This window comes from Vanellus vanellus, assembly GCF_965231255.1.
Source record: "Vanellus vanellus genome assembly, chromosome: 13".
NCBI lineage: Eukaryota > Metazoa > Chordata > Aves > Charadriiformes > Charadriidae > Vanellus > Vanellus vanellus.
Window position 1 is genome coordinate 4,114,396 of NC_138918.1, and position 21,787 is coordinate 4,136,182.

At 42.6% G+C, this 21,787-nt stretch overlaps 1 protein-coding gene across 1 annotated transcript in view; it reads right to left on the reverse strand.

Annotated features, from left to right (window-relative positions):
- The window catches only part of MACROH2A1 (macroH2A.1 histone), a 46,427-nt gene extending 34,562 nt beyond the window's left edge, over positions 1 to 11,865 (reverse strand). Inside the window, exons 1-2 of the mRNA XM_082490022.1 lie at positions 11,772 to 11,865; positions 3,397 to 3,597 (exon numbers count right to left, since the gene is read on the reverse strand). Coding sequence (XP_082346148.1) covers positions 3,397 to 3,568 — 172 coding nt within the window. The 5' untranslated portion in view covers positions 3,569 to 3,597; positions 11,772 to 11,865. The remainder of the gene's footprint in view (positions 1 to 3,396; positions 3,598 to 11,771) is intronic.
- Positions 11,866 to 21,787: the final 9,922 nt, after the last annotated feature.

The following is a 21,787-nucleotide window of genomic DNA, read 5'->3' on the forward strand; positions in this document are numbered from 1 at the left end:
CTGCATACACCGGGTGGGCTGATGAGAGAATTATTTTGTAATATTACTTCTAAGTAACAAGAGAAGGAATAAGAGAAGGAGAATACTCGCTGTGCAACCTGGTTATATGTCAAATATATTGAAATGCAAGATAAGAAAAAACACTTTATTAGCAGAAGACAAACTGTACATCTAATAATATAGTAGTTTTATTATTATAATTGTTAAAGTTACTATAACAGACAATGCAGGGAAGATGTGCTCCAGCCAGCCACTGCAGAAGAAGTTGTCAGAAGCCAAAAGAGTGAAACACAGCACAACAAAGATGCAGTTTTTAGTTCACAGCAACTGAAGCAGCCAGATTAACTCCTGAGTGCTAAAACAGTGCATGCTCCTGCTAGCAGAGCTGTATTGTATATCAACGTGCTAATACAAAAGTATGAGAACAACATAAATGTAGTTTGAAAAAGCAATTCATCGGGTACATACTGAAGAAGGGCTTAAATTATAAATGGTCCCATACACCACAAGAAATTACAGAACGTGTATTTTTACTTTCTGATAAGCAGCCACGCATACATGGTAACAGTAAGTTACCTTCAAAGTACAAAGTGAATAAAGGTCAAAACTACAGATGGAACAGAACTCCAAGTCTGAACAGCTGGAAGCATTACGGAAGTTCAAATCTCAAATTGAACCAAACCAAAATCCTAGATCTGAGCACATTATGGGCTAATTTCAGATTTACATCAGAGTTAAACTTCAGCAAAGGCCAGCAAAATTTAGCACCTCATCTTATAAAGGATTAAAGTCAGTGCCATATTCTCCACACACATGAACTAGTTTTCAAACCTTCATAGGTTCCTTTCTATTAGGTCACGTCTCTGTCATTTCCCCTCCTAGTCTTTTCTGAAGTTCTTTCCTACAACTGCTTTTGATATTTTACATTTTTCCTCCCCTTCCTGGATGCACAGGATTGCTTTTTTTGATTTAGCCAATTTATTAGCATGCCACTTCACATGGCCTCCTTCCTATTATGTCACGTTCCTGCTTTTATTTTGAAATGGTTGAAATGCTTTGATTTAGTCTCAGATCATGTGCTGACATGAGCATCTTTAAAAACTCTCCTGGAGAGAAGTCAGGATTTCTCTGGTTTTGTGAAGTAATAACTGACAAGAAGTAAAAAGAACACAAACCAAAAATCTCCAAGCATCCCATTTCAAGGGGATGTTTCTGAATTATACTGAACAAGATGAATGACCTGAAGTTCAGAAAACATACTGAGCATTAAAGGCTAAAAAATTACACTATATAGTGTGAAAAACTTAAGAGAAAGAAGGGGGGAAAAAAACCCCACCAGACTGAAACAGTCATAAAAGATAAGACTGTTACTAACTCAGTAAGGAAACGAGTATCTGTGCTTTTGAGATGTATAAAAATGAAAGAAAACCCTGAGACAGAGGATACTAGGACTATCTACCTAGCCTTCAGAGGCATAAAAAACCCAACAACTCAGCTTAAAAATATTGAAAGGGAGAAAAAAAAGGTGGTACTTTTCCCCTTAGCTCTCCTTTCCCCCTTCCTTTTTTGGCTTTTTTTTTTTTGATGTTAATCTCCTCAGACTGTTTCCCAGGATGCACAGCAGTTAAAGAAACACCTTTATTTCCCCAGCCTATTCTTAGCTGCCTAAACCATCACTGCCTCAGTAAACACTTTAAATCAAACAGTTAACCAATAACATGTGCTGCTCATTAGCAGTGCCTTAAGCTCACCTGTATTGTTCTGTTTCTTTAAAAGGGCAGCATTCAAAGCACCCTTCACCCTAAGAAGCATTTTATTTGAGCTGTTATTGCTATAAGCAGGAAGCTAGCTGAAGGAAATGTTAATTTTTTAAGGCCATCTATGAAGTTTAAAAGCATTAAAAAAGATATTTGATGGCAGAGCGAATTCAATGTTATGTGAATACCTTACAGAAAACAAGCACTCAATTATTCTTGATGTTACCAATCTTCATCTTTAATGGAGGAAGAAATTTTACAGAAAAAAAATCAGCCTATTTTTGTTGTTCAATGTCAATATCCATTATAAGGTGTACCTAGAAGAGTCTGGTCACTTTGGTTTTAAATACTCCCAGCAAAGTTAAACCATGTGCTTTGCTACTTTGTGCTTAAGTCAAAGAAAGAAGACTCAGCACACCCTCACAGCTCAAGGACTACTGTCCCTGGAAACCCTTGTATCTGCTGCAACCAGAACACTGACATAAGCAGATGCACTGTAAAAAGAAACACTGCTACAAGAAATGAAACCCAATTCAAGCTTTTCCTAGTCATGCTAATCGAATCTGCCTCCAAATGCTAATCCACCTAGCACTTGTGCTTTTTGCTACATCCCTAGCCTACAGGTATCTGCTTGTAAGTCAATCTGGCCACACGAATGTGACTGAGCTGGTAGGTTTTTGTTTTGTTTTGTTTTGTTTCTGTTTTTAATTTATTTTATTTTAAGGAAACCAATATTGCAAAAAGCCCATATGTTGATGCTATTACAGTTGGGGTTCATTTTCCATTGGAAGACTACTTTTGTAATGTTGTCCGTGGTGTAAACTTGCAACGTTTTAAGTCTCATATGAGAGGAGAACTGCTACGTAAAGATTTTTACTTGCATGCCTAGTTGTGTATGTCTTTGGGCAAAGCATTTTCTTCCTTTGAAGTTTCTTTCCAAATGGAGGAAAAATAATATTTTTGTCCTCAAAGAAGGTACTGTGAGCATGAGATAATTATTTAAGGTGTTCTCATTCTGATGTGATGAGAGGAACAGAGAAAGGACTACAAATGTAAGCAAATAAGCTATGTTGATCTGGGGCAGATGAACAGAGCATGCATTTATACACAGACACAACCAAGCAAATTGCAAACAGCATATGTAGTCTCAAAAATAATTTGTAAATTGAACAAAAATGTTTAAACAATGCTGTAGGCAATCTCAGCCCTGTGTAAACACTGAGAAGCTCTCTATTTTAAAGAAATGTATATGCTTAACAGATCGTTATAACCCAAACAAAGCTATCAGGCACAAAATTGGAGCAGGCAGGACTGCAACACTGAAGGCCCAGTCCATACACATTACTGTTAGTAGGAATCCTTCTGACTGTCTACGTGGAAGAATAGTGTTTACAACAGGTCAAAGCAAATCTAGTGCTGGAACGCACAAAAGCCATCAAAGCTCTGAGGCAGGGGTGGGGGTACCTTGATTTTGGCTTAGATGTGTGATCAGCATACCATTTGCTTCAGCTATAGCTTTTTTAGTCATCTATATGACAGAGGATATTTTTTTTTTGGGTTTTTTTTTTTTTTTCTGTTCAAATTCAGCTTGTATTATTACTTTCACTGCTGCTATTTCACATTGTTCAGCAAAACCTACCAGTCAGATATTCCAGTACAGCAGCCATGTACACTGGAGCACCAACACCAATTCTGTACTTCGGGTGGCCTTTCTTAATGTAACGTAGCATTCTTCCAACAGGGAATATGACCCCAGCCTTTGCAGAGCGGGAAGTCTTGGTTGACTTCTTCTTTCCACCCCTGCTGGACATTTTGTCTGTATTGGGTCTGGAACAGCACTCTATATGGTAGGAAGGGAAAAAAGAAAAAAAAAAGAAAAGACAAAAGGTTACCAACAGGGCTGATGCTGTAATACCATATACTGAATTTCAAGACAGATCAGTGTTTTGGGGTAGGCAATATATTAGGGTGCCTAAGCATACAGACAAGTTGCCTTTTTAGAGTATATACATCAAGAACCTAAAATAATTTTACAGTGAGTGTTTACTTGCCATTGTAATCTTGGCATAATTTTATATAATAAATATATAAAACAGGGAAATTATTTAATCTAATCTGCTTTGGAATTACTTTTCTGAAATTCCTAACAGATTAAAGCCGGTACCATTAATGGAGCGAAGTGTGATAACTACCTAGTGTAAAATAGAGCTTCTGCATTACAGCAGAGTATGCTTTCTGCAAGGAGAAAGAACCCTCTGCTCTCTGGGAGCAACCCTTGATTTGGCATTTGAACAACTGTGGTAGCACTATTACGCTCATTAATAACTATGTTCCTAACCAGGAAAAACTACATACACTAAAGGTTTCATAAAGTGTATTCACCTTCCTTAAAGAACTAGATTTTCAAGCATGTGTGAATTTACAGTACAAAGGCCTATGCATGGCAAACTACATCTTCTGTACACTAAATGTTCTATTTTTAGGAAGATCTGAAATGAACCCAAGATTTGAACCTACCGCAAACCAGCTATCTCTACATCAAAGACTGTACCACCTTCAACATGCCCTCTAAGAACCTGAAGAACTTCAATCTGCCACCTTTCCTTAACATAACAGTGGTCCAAACACCCAGCAGACATCTGACAACTGTATCTCAGTTTATGTCGGTGAAGAAACCTACTGCTGATACAGCTGTCAAACATATTTTTTTCTCTCTGATTTTTGCTCAGGCTGTAAATAGAAGCTGACAAATCCAAAGAGGTGGAGGGTTTGCAGACTCTCAAGGTATCTTTGAAGATTTAGGCAATGCACTGGGTTTTGAAATGAACTCAGAGGAAAGGAGACTGTCCCCATCTCCCCCTCCCTCCCGCACGTCTGAACTCTAGGGAAACCAGCGTATGCAGCAGTGATACACATACCTCTGTGCATCTCAGCTCCTTCCTTGCTGCACAAATCCTACCTAGTACAAATGCAAATTCACTGGCGTGTTTATATACTCCACAATGAAACCTCTTTAAGCCTGCTTTCCCATCACACCATTTCTCTGCTTCCCTTCTTGTTTATTCTGAATTCTCTACTTATCCTTATGAACCTAACTGTATTTGCCACATGTCTGAATCCACAACAATTGAGCGAGCTCAGAATTAGGCAAAACAGGTTCACCAACCTCACTTCTAAGTTTTGCAACTTGTGTTCTGTGCTGACATGTCCTGCAGTCTTTTAAATCTCAGTGAGTCACTGAGATTCAGACTACGTAACTATCAAATGAAGACCACTCAGGATAATTAAAGAAACACAAGTATCAAACATTTCCTTTCCACTTCCACACTCCATTCACCAGAGTCTATACTTGCATAGCAAGTAAGTAAGATAAATGCAACGGGCTTACTGTTTGTTAAAGGTAAACAAAGTAATCCCATTGTATTAGCTCAGATAAAAGTCACACATTTATGAAACTGATACACAGAAAGGAAACTTTGGAAGATGAAGCCATCAAAAGGGCTCCTTCTCCTTTCCTCTGCTGTGAACTCAGCTCTGTAACAACTATTATTCTGCAAAGAGGAGGACAAAAGCCAATTTTCTTGCCTTGAGAAACTGCCTAACTGGAGCTCACAAGTGATTTCAAAAACCTTCCATTTAATTGCATTTTGTCATCTCATTAGCCCTGTCTTTGTTAGCAGAAAGGCTGGGTGTGGCTTTGAGTTGGCCATGGACTTTCTGCCAGAAGTTATTTTCATAGTTCATAATCCATTTTCATCAATGTTACAGATGTTTAATCTCACAAATGTTAAGAAATTCACTGAACCAAACACCTGGGAAAGCAGGCATGAGAAATACCTGTGCTGCTAGCTTCCCCCCATAATCCCTTTGTTTTGTAACTGATCAGTGAATGATGCAAAACAATTTTTCTAGGGAAAACCTGCAAGCCTTAAGCAGTAAACTTCTATTAATCATTTGTCTTATGAGTTTATGGGCTAGTCAGAATAGCTGGAAGAGAATATGGAAATCCTTATTTCCTGATGTTGGGGTTCTTTCTTCGGGAGAGTGTCATCTAGACATGAGCTGCTGCAACATTTGGATCCAAGTATGAGGAAAGTATGTAGCAATACAGAATTACTGCCAAAGAGGCTTTGAAGGAGCTGGAGTAAATACAGCTCACACAACCTAAAAATCCAAACGGAAGACACACATGGGTGGTCACGCTGTAGCTGGTAACGGAAAGAGATGAAAGAGCACTGCCCTTTCATTTTGAGTTCCAAGAAAATGTCTACTCATAAAGCAGTAAGGGAAGGGGTTCCTTCATATGTCAGAATGAATGGGTACTGTACATCACTGTCTCTGGATATGTATCATCTACCCAAAGCGATGCTGTTTGTTGTCAACATGCTGTCATTTGTCATGCCGAACTAACCTCCCTTACATGACCCTTAAGCAAAACACTTTGCTGTTAGTTTCCAACACCCCTCATCTGTTCAGATGTTCTTCCCTTTAACATACTATTTTCTACTTAATACCTCCAAGCCTCCTGTTATCTGCAGCTATCTAACACCTACCCATATATAAGATGGTGTATTTTTTTTCTTTCATAATAAGCTTATTTTATCACTTCTGCAAACTCTAGAAGTTAATTTCCCCCTTTATTTTATACTTCTGGTCACATTTCTCTCATTAATACTTAGGATAACCCTGGACCTATGTTGACAATTAACCTGATCCTCTCATACCATACATTAAAGAGCTTCCGAGCTGTAAGTTTATTTGTGAGGAAAAACTTTGCCTGAAACAGAGAGGTGTGGGGGGGCTTGCATATTGGAAAAAAGCAAGAACTTCTGGAACTTTTAGTATTAAAGGTGAAATGCGATGATAAAGATGAGTTTCAGAGCTTCCTGTCTCAAGGATCCCATTCCTACTACATGTAGCAAATCACTGTATCGTTAGATGTTGGGGGAGGAGGGAGGGAAATTCCAATTAAGTTTCAAGTACCACTTTTAATTTTGTCAACCATGTAGTTTGGAAGAGGAAAAAGAGAGCCTGGCATGGAAGATCTTTTTGGGGATTCGGGATCATTACTCTGCAGAACAGGTTTGTCCTGCCTTTGAGTTGAGGGATGGCCCAGCGAGCTCTCAAAGTTTCCTCTCTAGTTCTAGTTCTCTGTCACAAAAGAGAAGGGAAAGACATTTCACTTGCAACAGCCACAAAAAAAAAGTATTGAAGTGAAATGCGAAGAGCATGGCAACAGATCAAACCCAAGGAAAATCGTGTTCCTTACATGTTCTGAAATGGTTTATCTTTGTAACACCAGAAACTCTGGAATGCTGCCAACGTTAATGAACCAGAGCTGTTTGCTGAGTCACTGCTAGCCAGCGGATGAGGGAGGCAACCAAAGGCACCTTATCACATGTGCCATAGTTCAGACAAGATTTGAGCAGGATAATTAAAAAAAAAAAAAAAAAAAAAAAAAAAATCACAGTCAATGAACCAATCCTTTCCTGTCTTTCCCCTCTCCTGCCTTTGCAATGGAATTACTGAGAAACTTTACCAAATACATTTCAAAGTCTTCAAATATTTGACAATAATTTTATTTCATTTCAATGTGGAAGTTCACAAGTTTATCACGGTGATAATCAGGGGATATCATTGAGGAGTCAGCTTAGATAAGTCCACCTTTGACTTTGAATCAAATTTAATGCTCAGCTGTGCTCGGACACAGATTGCCCTAGTTGCAGAATTTAGCATCTGATTCATAGCCTTTCAAAAACCCCTTAAAGACTGTAGCAAGATTCATACCGCTTTCTAAGATACCAAAATTCACAGAAATGAGAATTAGATGGTATATTAATTTGGCTCACAGCAAAAATTCAAGCTACAAGGCTCCTCTGCTGTCACATCTTTGCAAGCCAGAAATACATTTTCTAAGAAACAAAATATTAAGGTGTAGCAATGAAATCAGCATAATTAACATTTTTCTGCTTGAAATTGGCTGTAGTAACTCTGGTTGGCCATATTTTTCTGTCTGAACATAGATACTCCACTAAAGCACACTTTCAAATACCATCTTCCTAAAATGCACATTGGCATCTGTTTTTCTGAAAGGTTTAATATTGCTTAGTTCTGAAAGTACAGCCTGCACATCTGTGTAAAGTGATACCTAATTTCCAAACACCGGTACTTGATTAGCTCAATTTGACACTTGCATGAAGCAGTAGTAATAAAACAACTCTGCTATCAATAGTTTTCAGGTACTGTTTTTTAATGACTTAACAAATTACTACAAATGCTACTGCTGTCAGGCAGTGACTGTTCTGATCATGGGCTTACATTGGTGTATTAACTGCACTCAGCAAACAGATGATTAAATTTAGATCTAGATGATCACATCAGTAAGTGTAGTGGAATCCAGGACCATCGCTACAACAGGCTAAATACTAAGATTTAGTAATTATTTTTTTTTCTCTTTCCAGTACAAATACTAAGCTGGAAAGTTCATTTTTGTATCACAAGAGATTAACTACGCCGCTATTTTCTTTCCATTGTTTCAAAAGATTAACAATGTAAGTGCTGCCATTCTCTCCTAAATTTATGTACTATAATAATAGCCACTCACTGAACTCTTTTTGAAAAGGTGCATTTGAATTTGCTTTGACAACTAACTTGCTCTGTTCTTGGCTAATCAGAAGCTAGTCTGGCATATTTATAAAATGCATTGCTTATAGAGCCGGTATAAAATGGTCTAATAATGCTTGCCTAGCACAACACTGTCTCAGTCTGTGACTGTGGTTTCTAGGTATGACAGTAATAAAAGAGCTAATCACTCAGTTATCGTTTGATCTGAAGTGATTTCGAATTTTAGCTTAAACACCTTATCAAAGCAGTAACTCTTTGTGGTCTGAAACAGACGGAGAAGTGAAACCTGTAGTGAAACAGCTGTTCCAGCACTATATTAATTTCTCATCTGAAAAGGTAGCACCATATATACATTTCTTTGGACTTGGAAAACCAAGAGAACATTCCTCATCTAGGAACGCCCAGTAGATGTTCTTTCTGTTGAAGATTAATAAAACTAAAATTCCCACAGTGAAAATGTAAAGGATGGGGAAAAAAAGGAATAACATTTTCACAAAATCTGCGTGCAAAACAAAACACTGTTGCACAATTGTATTCAACTGGCATAAGTCCCTCCCACAATGGGTCTGAAACCCCGAAACAAATATATCCTTAATGTGCAAACCTCCACTATGAACAGGACTGGAAGCATGACAAGAGTTTTAGCTGGGCATCCTGCCACCAATAGTCAGGAAAACGTAAATACAATTGTCTTCACTGACCACTGCTGGGAGTACTAGCATGAAATCAACCTCATGTGCGCATTACAGCTTTTTGTATACTAGGTAGGAAGCAGAAAATTTGATACAGGACCTTAAGTCACTGCACCATTTACAAATTCAACGTCCAGAAAAACTGTTTTAAAGAACATTTTGAAAACTTCTTTGTCCCTTGACATTTTTGGAAGAAAGCAAAAAATGCGATAAAGAATTCACATGGATGCCTCCAAGGCAAAACCCATATGTAGAACGGAATTTAAGATAGACACTATGCTGCTGGGGGAAGGAAGCGCAAGAACTTGGCCCACTGAGAAGGCCATGAATGACGTGATTCTAGCATCCCTCCTTTTGGAGCAAGGACCATGAGCTGAATTCTGCCCAACCTCTCTTTAGGATGGGTCTGGGTAAGGAACTATAACCTTTTTATGTGCCTATAGCCTCTTTCCTTGACAAGTGAGCACACACTGCACTCTTTCCACAAACACTGCATGTTTCTTTTCAGATTTTACCTCTAGGAAGTACTGAGCTGCCGAAACCTAATGCTCACTGCACTGAGGGAGGCTCTCTCTAGAAGCTCTTTTTTCCTCTTGTGGCATCATTTCTAGATTCCCACTCCTTTATCCCTACTTTCTAACCTTGCTGGGGCAGGACTTCCTTTTGTGCAGAACAGACAACAGGCCTTGACCCTGGCTGACAGAGTTGTACAAAAATACTTCCAAATTTCTTTGAGAGCACAAGTTTTTGACCATTCTTCAGGAATATGACTATATCACCTGTCTTATCAAGGGAATTATCTTTTTGTTATCTTTTATCAAAGCTCCTGGCTGCGTATTGGAATTTTACCTGCAGAACCAGGCAACTCCTAAGGACAAATTTAAGCATGCCGCTTTCTTTTAAGACTAAGTTTGCAGTGATGATGGATTTTTATTTTTGCTAGTGCTGATCTGTAAAATAAGCAGTGCTTAAGGACTCTTCCTATATTACTGTCATTAGGCCAAATTCTAATCTTACTCCTTAGTCCTTTTAGATAAGTTGTAGCTTAATCTACACTGTCAACATTTGGCTTTACTGGCAATCAGAAGAGTATGCCTTAAACACAAGAAAACAAAGTTACTTTTTAGGAACCCAGAAGGCCTAGAAGATTTCAGTGTGAAAGGTTATGATACATAATACAACAAAATAATCTGTAACCATTACTAAGTAAACAACAGTGTAATTCCTTTCTTTCAAAACATTTAAAAGAAAACCCAAAACATGTTGGGTAGCTTTCTAGAGAACACTTGATACAAAATCTCTCATACCCAACTGCATTAAAATATATTTTTCAAAGCAACTGTAATTGTCTCGTTCCCGCCTAAATCTTTCAACTCTAGATTGTGCCCAAGAACCCAGGTTCTGTTTTTATTAATTGCTCACTTGCTCCTTAGCTCATTTATTTCTTCTGCTCTTAGGAATGGGGGAGGCAGGGGATCTGCAAAGTTCCCTATAGACCTGTTGCTAAGTGACAGCCACACACAGTCCTGGGGAAAAAATGGTCTTTCATTTGTATGGTCAAGAGATAAATAACAAGCCTCATCCAAATGTATTTCAACAACCAGTCTCCTTCCACCGACACAAATGAAGCAACCTCAATTTTACACCAGCCTACTTGCAAAGGAGCTGGTTTCAAGAGCAGGCTTCAGATGCAAATTAGCGGGTCTTCTGCAACTTACTTTTAAAGATTACAGAGGAAAGAAAAGGATTAGAGGAAGACAGACATTACAGAAACAGCTTGCTCCCCTTACTGTCTCTTACACGCACAAACATGTCAATCTTCGGTCTAAATGCAGGTGCCCCTATGATATACTTTGTGCGGAGTCTTGGGAACCTGCATTCACCTGCGTCCTGCAGTACTTGCAGTCCACTATGAGAAACACCCACACCCGGAGACAGTCCGTAGAGGTGGCTCAGCTCCTGCAGGCAGACATATTGCAGGCTATACAAGAAGTGACAGTTCTAAAAGAATACGGGGCCCCGTTTCTAACTGAACATTTATTTTTACCACTCTCAGAAGCCTTTGCTTACGGTTTTAAAAGTGTCATTCGGCTTTTTTTCTTTTTTTTTTTTTTAATTAAGTCATTCACATGCGGCAGGTAACTTTTATGCCCCGCTCTCTTATGCCCCCCCCCCAGTGAAACACACCGAAACACGCGTTCTGCTGCTTTTTGCGGTCCCTCTACATCATCCTCCCCTGCCCGATGACCCGACCTGCGAAAGGCGGACAGGATGAAGCGGATGAAGGCGGAGAGACGTGCGGAACCGCGGCTCCGCACTCCGGGGCCACTGCTCGGCACTCCCGCGCAGGCCGAGCGCCGGCGGGGCTCCCTGGGCTCCTTCCAGCCGCCGCACCGGAGCCCAGATGCGGCTTCAATAGAAATAAAACCCCGCTGCCACCATTTCGCTGGGAGCGGGGCGGACCTCCTGCCTTCACCCCGGGCACAACGAGAAGAGGTAGAACCGACAGACAGCCCGGAGGGAGGGGGGGTGGGGGTGGTGATGGTGGTGGTTTTCCTCAGGGAAAAGGCGCGGGGGGTGTGTAGGACCCCCTCCTCCCTCCCAGCCCACCCCCGCCACACCGGCGGAGCCCCTCAGCGACCCTCCCCCCGCCGCCGCCGCCGCCTCCTCCCTCGCCCACACGGCGGCAGTGACTTACGGCGCGGCCTCCGTCGGCAATATGTCGGCCGGCGGCGGCCCCGCTCCCGCTGCCGCTGCCTCCGCTCCGCCCGCGGGGCCAACGGGAACGGCTCGACGGGCTGGCGGCGAACTCCCACAATGCCCAGCGCGCCCGCGCGTCACATCCCCCCCCCCCACTAGCCCCGCCCCTCGCCCCTCACGGCGGCCGCCTCGCGCTCCCTGACGGAGCCGCCGGCCCCGCTTTACCCCGCGGGGGTCACTCGCCACAGCGGCGCCCCGGTGGCCGCTCGCCTCGCTCGCCGCCTGGCAGCGGTGCCAGGGTCTCCCCGCCTCGCCAGCCGCCGGCGCGGGCCCTGAGTTCCCCCCCGCGGCAGCTGGCCGCCATGCGGGCCCGCGGCCTGGCTATTGAAAAGCCCCGTCCCTGCGTGGGGCTGGGCCTTGGCACCGCGTCCGCCGCAGCTGCTCCCGGCCCGCCGCTCCCTGCGCCTGGCCAGGCCATTGTCTGCAAACGGGTCGGCTCCTAAATCTTCAGCGGAGAGGACAAAGCGGGGCGGGGGGGCGGGCTGACGTCGCATCCCTTCTGAAATGAAGTTTCTCGTTCCGGGAGGGAAGAGGATGAACGACTGGGACAGTCCCGCTGGCCCGAGGCCTGCAGGCTCGCCCAGCTCTCCTCGTGCTGTACAAAAATGGCTTGCTGCCATTTTATAAAGGCCCCAGATGGAGCTTTCGGAGGAGCTTCTGCATGAGGGATGTGGATGTCCTTGAGCACACCTTGCTGGGTCCACAGAGCTGGGTTGCTGATGCCCCCCACGCACGTGCTAGGATGACAGATGGAGGGTTCTCCCTCTCCCTGTCCCTCTCCTCTCCAGTCTTCTTCCAGTTGCCTTCCCTGCCAATTGCCAGTAGAAGAGGGCAGCTGCCACAGTGGGTCTTGGCTCCAGGATAGACAAGTCGTAACAGATTGCTTCTGCATTTACGATGGTGGGGCTAGAGGCAGCTGGAGTTCCGAATGTCATGGAAGACTCCTGGCTTGCTTGTGCTCCCAGAGCCTTCTGCTGCTCCCACCTGAACTGAGCATCCCTTTTTTTTCAGTGCCCAAAGCAGGATGCCAGCCATAGCCTCTTCCCCAGTGCCCCTTGCTGTTCTTGCATGGCTAGAGCTGCGATAGTGGCATAATATCATTGCAACTACCGACAGCTTGTAGGGGCAAGGAGCTTCTCTCCCTCCCGCTCTTCTCATCAACCACCCTAAGCTCCAGCTCTCATTATTTTGCTCAGTATCAGCACATGTTCACGGTACCTTTTGTCATACAAAGCAGAAAGGAATAAAAAGGTTTAAAGGAAGAATGAAAAACAGGGAACTGGGGACAGCCTGTATAAAAGGTGGTGTTGGTCTGAGAAACATCCCTTCAAAAAGTGTTTCTGAAATCAAGGGTGAGAAGGCATAGTACGCACAGGGCTGCGTGAAATGCACATGGCCTACGAAAGCAATGGCCTATGCGGTTCCGCTAGCCAAGCTCAGGCATTATAATTGTGGTGTTCTCATCCGTATAAATGCCCAGACTTGGTCTGGTTTTTAACGCGGCTAAACTCTGCGCCTCCCAAGACATTTCTCATTACGTTTCTGTGCAGCACAGGGTCAAATGCGACCTTGGCCTGACTGCTCCCCAAGTGCTAATTGTAACCTGAATGCTATTCAGACACACAGTTTTGCCTAACAAAGACTCCCTGCTAAGTAAAGTGCCCTGTAGTCCCTGATTGCCCTTAACCCAAGGATATGGATACAGTACTTACTAGGCCATCTGCCATGGCTCCTCTTACACAGCTGAGGACACACTCTGCTTTCCCTGTGTTCCCTTCCACACACACCATCTCCCTCCCGCCTCCTCCTCCTCCTAGTTCACAGCACAGCAGAGCTCTGCTCCCTTTTTCCTCCCGGGTAGTGCTACCCACGCAGTAACCCTTCCCGTGTGCTGTGCCATACAGAACTGGTCCTCCAATGCTTGGCTCTTCCCGCTCCCTTTTGCTGTCACCCACACAAGTTTTATTTAAAAAAAAATCCTGACAGACCAACCCCCAAATATCTCTGTTGACATGATGAGCTGCAAAGGCTCATGTGGAATTTAAAGAACCTGCAACATTGCCTAATGGGGTTCATACAAGGCTACAAGGTGAAGCAAGCTCACCTACAAGGGCAGATAGAGTTATCTAGGAACCCAGTGTAAGTCGTTTTCTATGCTCTTCTACTATCATCATTCTTCTGTCTGTTTTTTTTTTTTTTTTTTACAGGGAGTCTCTGGATTTTGTGTTTTTGAAGAAAGCCTTCAAAACACAATTGGTGAGAATTTCTGGAGTGAGAGCTGCCTGAGTTTGCAGAAGGCCTGAAGAATTTCTCCATGGAATAGGACGCTAGCATGGGGACTGCTGTTGATCACCTTAATCTTAACATCGATTGGCTCACCCCCCACCAAAGCACAAAGTGATTGTGCTGAACATCTACTGGGGCTGCAAAGAGCACCCATTTTGAAAGCACACAGTGTGTCACGAATGTCTGAAATGGAGCATTGCTTGCAAAAGTCTGTGAAACTACACTACATAAACTACCTCACTAAAACAAACTTTGCCTTAGGTTTTATTCCCTTTTCCAGTTTAGTGATGTATTTATTTATATATAGAATGATAAAAAACACCTTTCCAGAGCTCCACTCTCTTTATGATTAATATAAACAGTTCGTATTCTTACATTCTTGTATTCTTACTTCATTTTGACACCCTGACTCTGTAATCAATTTTAGCAATCTCAAGGGACTATTTGCAGAAGATAGTTCTGAGTGATTGAAAATATAAACACCTAACTTGTTTATGCACCATAGGTGGCAGAGAAGGAAATATTACTTGGGAGGGGGCAGAGCCGTGTGGGAAGAGTTGTGGCTGATGGTAATCCTCTTAAACTTAGATAAGCGTTTTCGCTTTGGGATAACTGTCTTAATTCTGAATGCGTCACCTCATTTGTCATCGGTGTTTATTTGTCATTCTGTGTTTATTATACTGGATATTCAGAATGCGTGTCCTGAGTTACTTCAGGTTGCTGAAATATCTCTTCAGGATGTGGTGTGCCCAGCCAGCAGGTCCCTGCTGTTTTCCTTCCACCTTCATGTGGTCAAAAGAAAGTACCGATTCCTCCGGTATGACCTACTTCTCTGAAGGGGCTATCTGAACCTCCTTCAGCTGCTCAGTCTCCTCTCCTCTTGCAGACTACACCCCTAATCCATGCTTCGGTTAACTCCTTACAGTCAGGTTACAATCACACATATGTACCTGTAATGTGCATAATGCTATTGACGTTCTTGCATTCTCCGTCAGATGGGCACAGTGACCTCGTACCAAATCCAGGCAGTGCTCATTGCGCTCTTAATGCAACCCACAGACCTAGTCCCCACAGAGCATTAACTGTGACTTCCAGAGGCTGACACAGCCTTACAGCAGATTGCTGTAATCTGCCATGGTTGTTACCGTATTGAGAAATTCCTCACTGCAGTACTTGAAGGTGTGTGGGACAGGTGGTTAATTTTCTTTCACTTTGCTCTGGTTTCCGGCTACCATAAAGATATGGAGCTTCGCCGTTACTCAAAATTATCCCATCAAGATCAGGAGCTTCTGCAAGTGAGATCAACCACAAGCTGATGTGAAACACGGTGTGTTTTGATACCCATTTTATGCAGGGTCGGAGCCATTGATCTTAATGACCCCTTTTTATCTTCATTATCTAGACAAACAGAGAACTGCAGTTTGGTTTCCAGCACACTTCAAAAACTGATAGCTGACTTTATTATGTGAGCTGCTGTTTTACCCTCAGCCTTTATCTACCACAGGTGAACAGAATTAATTCCATTTTCAGATAGTCACCCTTGGCTTTGACATCCAAGTCACAACAGCTGAACATGGAAAACAATTGTTTGTTCCTGCCTCGATGTTCTCACGGTGCTGTCAACTCTGTGTTATTGCCAGACGTGTTGTTTTATAGTAGAAGTGCCAACTGGTGCTAATATGTTATGATGAGATCAATACATTCAGGGTACAAGAAGTGAATGTCTGGAATGCGTTCCCAGGCTCGAAGACAGAGATAAGTTAGTACAGATAATTTACTTCTTTTGTTCCAAATTTTTGTAGGCAGGCTACCTTTTATTTTTTTTCCAAAAAAAGAAATATGTGCCAACCAGCTTTTACAAATATCCATGCCATTTTAGTAATTGCTTTCTCCTAGAAAAATACCAACCATGGAAAACTTTTAGCAATGGTTATGCCCCCTGTCAAAAAAGAATGCTTAATAACATTGAAAAGGTTTTAAATAAAGTATCACTTTTTTTTTAAAGGAAGGCAAACTTTTTGCATTTTAAATCTGGAAAGTGAGAGTCACTATCATAATCGCACTTTTTAACCCCAGTTGTGAAGTCATTCATACAGCTAATGGATACTGTGACTCAAAAAGATGCCAAAATCTGTAAAATGATCATTATTCTGTAGATTGGGGATAATATTAACCTTCAATCTAATGTGTTTCAAAACCTGCTTCTTCCAAATAAAAAATAAATGCTGTTTCGAGTTAGAAAACCGGTAGCTCAACAGCAGTATGACACAGTGACATCAGGAAACGTAAATGCCCGTTTCCCAGCGATAGGGACGCAGCGTGCTCTAAAATAAGGCTGAACCACCCTGGGGGGGGCAGAGAACGGGCACCCTTGTCTGCCTCTCCTGCAGGCAGCCTGCTGCTCTGGGCACAACCTGATTCCAGGGTGTGCATTAAGCAAAGCAGTTCATTCTCTTCTGGTATTCAAAACGGCCTCTCGCATGACTGCTTTTTTAATGTCAAGTGGCTGGGGAAAGTTCTGTGTTATTGTGCAAAGAAAGTATTAAATGTAAGAGCTATGATTTATGTTATTAAGTCGGAGGATTCAAAATTACATCCCATGATGATCTGCTCAATGGTTCCTGGTAGCTGGTGAAGAGCTTGGTGGATAGTCTTGCAGTAATAACTCATATTTCTTATTTTTAGTTATTAAATCCCATTGCTTCCCCAACATTAATTTTCCATGTAAGCAATAGCTATAGTTGCCAGAGGGATTTTATATAATTGCAAATGGTAGGAGACATAGTTGGTAATTGTAGAAATGCAGAGGGAGATGTCCAGGAGATGATCTTCTATTAAGATGTGGCTGTTGCTATGGAATACTTTACTAACTGCTGCTCTGCATGAGAGCGCGATGATGCATCATTTCAAATAGGAGGTTATTTTTAAAGCGGACCCATTTCTTTGCCTGCAAAAGCAAAATCAGATCACCTCTCTGAGGAATATTAATTAAAAAAGCTCCTGTGCTGGACAACAGACATTATATAGAATATAGTTCACGAAGGAGTCAAGAGAATTAGTCCACCGTAATACCAGGCAGCAATGAAATCGGAGGCTTTCACATCCATCTCCTGAGACAAACCCTACTCTACAAATTAAACAAAACTTCTCTTGCAGATGTGAAGATCACCCACTGTCATGGCAAACAAAAGCTTACTAGGGGCTGATGTCCTCAGTTTAAACTGAACTTCATAAACTCATTTGTATCAGAGAGACCATTGTTTCTTCTCTTTATTCTGAAGTACGTTCTCTGCAAGGAGAGAGGGGTCCAGAAGGAAGAAATGATGGCGCTGGGTGCTTGTTTGTGATGGCTGCATGCTCATGTTAAAAGTAGTGCCAGGTGACACGGTCACCCTGGGCTTTGCTGAAGGACCCAAGGAGCTCGGTAGCTCTGGGGATGCAGTCGGTGTATTGCTTCGTAAGGACAGTTTCAGTCTCCGTCTCCCTTTGGGAATTGTTGTAAGGAAGGGCTAAGAAAACAGTCATGAATTGTAAATTTAGTAGTGCTGGCTCAACAAGATTTGCCAAGTCACTGCTGTCACTCTGTAACAGTCTATCTTCAGCTATTTGTGGAGTAGAAATCTGAAGAAAAGCTGCATATGAGGACAATGGAAAAAATGTAATTGAGCAATAGAGATGAATGCCAAGTTCTAGCGCATCCTTTGCTCATCTCAAAAATCTACACGTTCAGAAGTGTCTGCGCCATGACTGGAGCACATTAGGTTGTTCCTGGACAGATAAAAACTTTAAACTAAAGGAGGAAACAGAGCAACATCTCCCTCTACGGGAGTCACCTGTATTGCACCCCCGAGCTCTTGGCAGCTGAAGTCTCCTGCAGCGCTGAGGACCTGTGCGGTGGGCCAATCCTGCTAATTCCAGCTAGGCTGTGCAGGCTGACAGCGAACAGATGCTGAGGGTATGAACCGTAACTAATTATTGCTACCTAAAGCCTTGGTTTCTTGACAACTACTCAGAAGTTGTGCTTTTAAAGAGTTTACACGTGTTAATGAGAAACCCAATGATTATTGCTGGGGTTTGCGCTTCTTTTCCCTAACGGGCTTTGCAATGTGATGGTGCTTATGTGCGCTGCTTTTGCTGGGGTACCCAGCGTGCGACTAACTGTGTATCACCAGGTGAACAGGTCCGTCCTCCGGGCTTGGACAGTCCAAGCCTTCTGCATAGTCCCTGGAAGAAGAAGGGTTTCACCAACTACAGAGGGAGGAAAAAGTCAGTATGCTGAACCCAAGCAATAGTCTAGAGATGTGAGACAGACTTTTTTCCCGTCATCTTCAGGTTATGTCACTAAGCACAATGAGAATAAGAAGGTGCCTGTAACATAAAAACACTTTTTTTTTTTTTTTGCGGAAATATATTCCTTTTTGCTTTTTTTACATAAAGCCCTACAATTAATTTTGGGATATGTTATTCCCTTCTACTTGCCTCTTGCTATTTCATCTGCTGACATTTTTGTCCATAAAATAAATGGCTTATAGAAAGCATTGAGGTCAATATCGATGAGAAATATGCCAGGATAATTTTTTGGAAGTGCTTAGAGGGTCATTCTGAAGCTTGTGGATCAACCAGGCAAGCAGAATTAGTCTCCGGTGTCAGTTGACCTGTCCCACAAATTGAACTATGGAAAGGAAAGCATTCTCTGGGCGATAGTTGACATGAATACTTTCCAAACAATTCCTACACTAGAAATACGGTCACATAAACTGTTTATTGGATAATAAATGAATACAAAATATGAATATGGAACAAAATTAGAATCTAAATCTTTCTATGTACTATTTTGAGAAGAAAATAGTGTTTGGTGACTTCCTGAGTGTACTGATTGTTGTGGATAACCCCCATAGCTTGGGAATATGTCTCTTAAATTAATTTTTGATTTCCCTATGTGCTGTGCGCTGGATTCTCAGAGGTTTCTGTCTCATTAATATCATAACATTTTTCTAAGGTCTGGCTAGTTTTGAGAAAATAAGAGATGTGTAGTTTTACACTAAATTACCCTTATCACACATGGAAACATTTACTAGTGCACAGCATTTCTCCTGAATGCACCTCATATTCTTAAACTCTCTATAGATTGTTTTTCCACTGAAGTTGCTTTATAGGTACTGAAATAGAGAAGAGAAAACAAAATCCTAATTTTCTTTCAATATATGGTTTTGTAAAAACATAGGCGTGCAGGAATCCCAGCAGCAGTAAAAGTCAGCTTTCTGCACCATTCCCATTACCCTCGTTACCACGCGTATGCATCGTGTTCTGCATACGTGTGTACCATAAGTGAAGTCCACTGTTAGACGATTACTTGAAATGTATCTGTGGAAACTGGAGTTGGCAAACAAAGCAATATCTGGTCACTCAAACCGCTATCTCAAGCCTCCTTCATGAAATATATTCCTCCTAAGAGGACATCTGTTGCTTCTCCTTAGACCCGTCTGCATTTCAGAATATTTCTGGGCTGTTGTGGCCAATGTTTTCAAATGGGATTAGTGGTTTTGCAAATGAGATCTATTAGACAGTATCTATTAAACAGAGCTATAGAGATTATTAATCACTTTAGAAAGTCTTGCCTGGTATTGTTCTTAATGGGATGTATGATCAGCTCTTTCTTAAGCCCCTTACCGCTGAAAGGGGAGCTTCCTTAAGCACCTTTACCATCTGTATATGAAGACATGATGCCATTAAGGAGATCAGCCAGCAGGTGGAGTTTAAATTACATTTAAACAGAAGAGCTTTAGACTCTGATTAAGGCTTAGCTGGAACTGTGCTGTTGGAAATGCCTCTTACTGACAGTTCTGGAAGAGCGTTGGGCAGTTAAAGCTTCCATCGGCTGTCAGACAACGTATATGTAGGCCACATCGCTACTGCAAAGGTGGCACATGCAGTTTATTAACTCGCTCGCATTGACTTTGGAGTAATGTGGAGGAGTACTAAATGATTGTCACTATGTGTAATTAATTAAAAAAAAAAAAGTCAGCTGTCAATTTTATATATACCTGGACAGACATGAAGGGAGAAGGAACACCCAGATGAACTGAATTCCTCATTTAAGCTTTTTTATTTATTGCCCTGATGGCAAAAAATAGGATTAGGATAGGATTAGGGTAGGCAGTGCTTCCCTAGAAGCTGTATTAAGCACCGAAAGAGATGAGAGGGTCAAGAAATATCTGACAAAAATCATAACACTGCGTTGGTAACGATGGGAAGGAGATGAGAGGAGGGTTTACTGCATCTGTCACTAAGCTTTATTATGAATCAAGTGCTGAACAACAGCCAAAGCAAGAGAAACTGGAGCTGGCCGACCCTTCCGAGCAGGATATGGCTATGGCTGGCATCTGCCCGGGAATGAAGCCAGACTCCGAGGCTTCTACCTCCGTCTTAGAGATGAGCTGTGTGGTCTGGCACCACTTGATCTTACACTCCGGGTTCTGGCTTCAGGTTAAAGGCAAGACCTGATTTATAAATGCCGCTCTGATAAGCTCCGCTGTTCTGGAGGCAGTTTCTGCTGTTATCCAGAAACCAAAGTGAGAAGTGTGTAAGACTGTGAAGAAAAACAATGATGGGATTTGCTTTGGCTAATAGAGATGTAAGCAGTACCGGCGTCTAGGGAAGTCCATGTGTCACAGTTTGAAGGGGGGAAATAAAAAAAAATAAAGTTGCACCGTGCTGTGGTGATTTGCAGGGTGATATTTTCCACCTTCCTGACAGGAATGGCTTGCGGAACCTCACGGAGACGCAGTCTGTGAAATCTAAAGTCATACTGGACCCCAAACCAGGCAGGAGCACGCAAACAAGAAGGGGAAAGCCACCCAGCTCAGGGCCTGCCGGGTTCCCCTGCCTTCCTCCGAGCTGTGCGGGAGGAGAAAGGGAATTGGCAGCCATTAAAAGCACATGACGACACAAACCCGACTGCTGCGGTGACGATGCGAATCGCAGGCAGGGCGCCTAGGAAAAACACACAGCCTGAAATGTCAGTTGTCGAGGCTACAGAAAAAACTACTGCTTTAATCTAAACCAGGTCCGGTCCCGAACTGGTGCCACTAAACCGGTGACAAAGGGCTCAAAGGAGAGATGCGAAGCACCGCAAAAAGCGTGTTCAAAGCAGACGACACAGGCTGCAGAAAAACTGCTGGAAAATGCCCAGGAGTTTGGAGGCATTGAAATGCCTTTCAGGTGCTCGCGTCTGAAAACACACTCGTATACTCAAATCAGTCGGGCACCTGCTCAGCAGAATGCCTTAGAAGAGAGAAGGAAATATCGGGAGCTATAAAATGAGCATCTTGGCACCCATAAGGGACGCAGCAGCGAGGGAGCAGACGGATAAACTGCATTAGACCCAGGTAACGTTAAACAAAGCCCGAGCAAGAATTCCCTACCAAATACCCTCAGCTCAGTGAGTACGTTTCACCTGGCAAAAGGGAGAATTTTCTCCGTACTAAGCGCCAAAAAAAGGAAAGTTGGCAACCGGTGCTGGAGAAGGAGAAGCGGCTGTGGCCACTGTGTCGTAAATAATGGCAGGCAGGATTTTGGGAGGCAGGCCATCCCTGCCTGGGTGGTCTCAGACAGCGAGCTCCGGTTTATTCCTGCCGATTCGCTGGCTGCGAAAATTAACGGCATTTT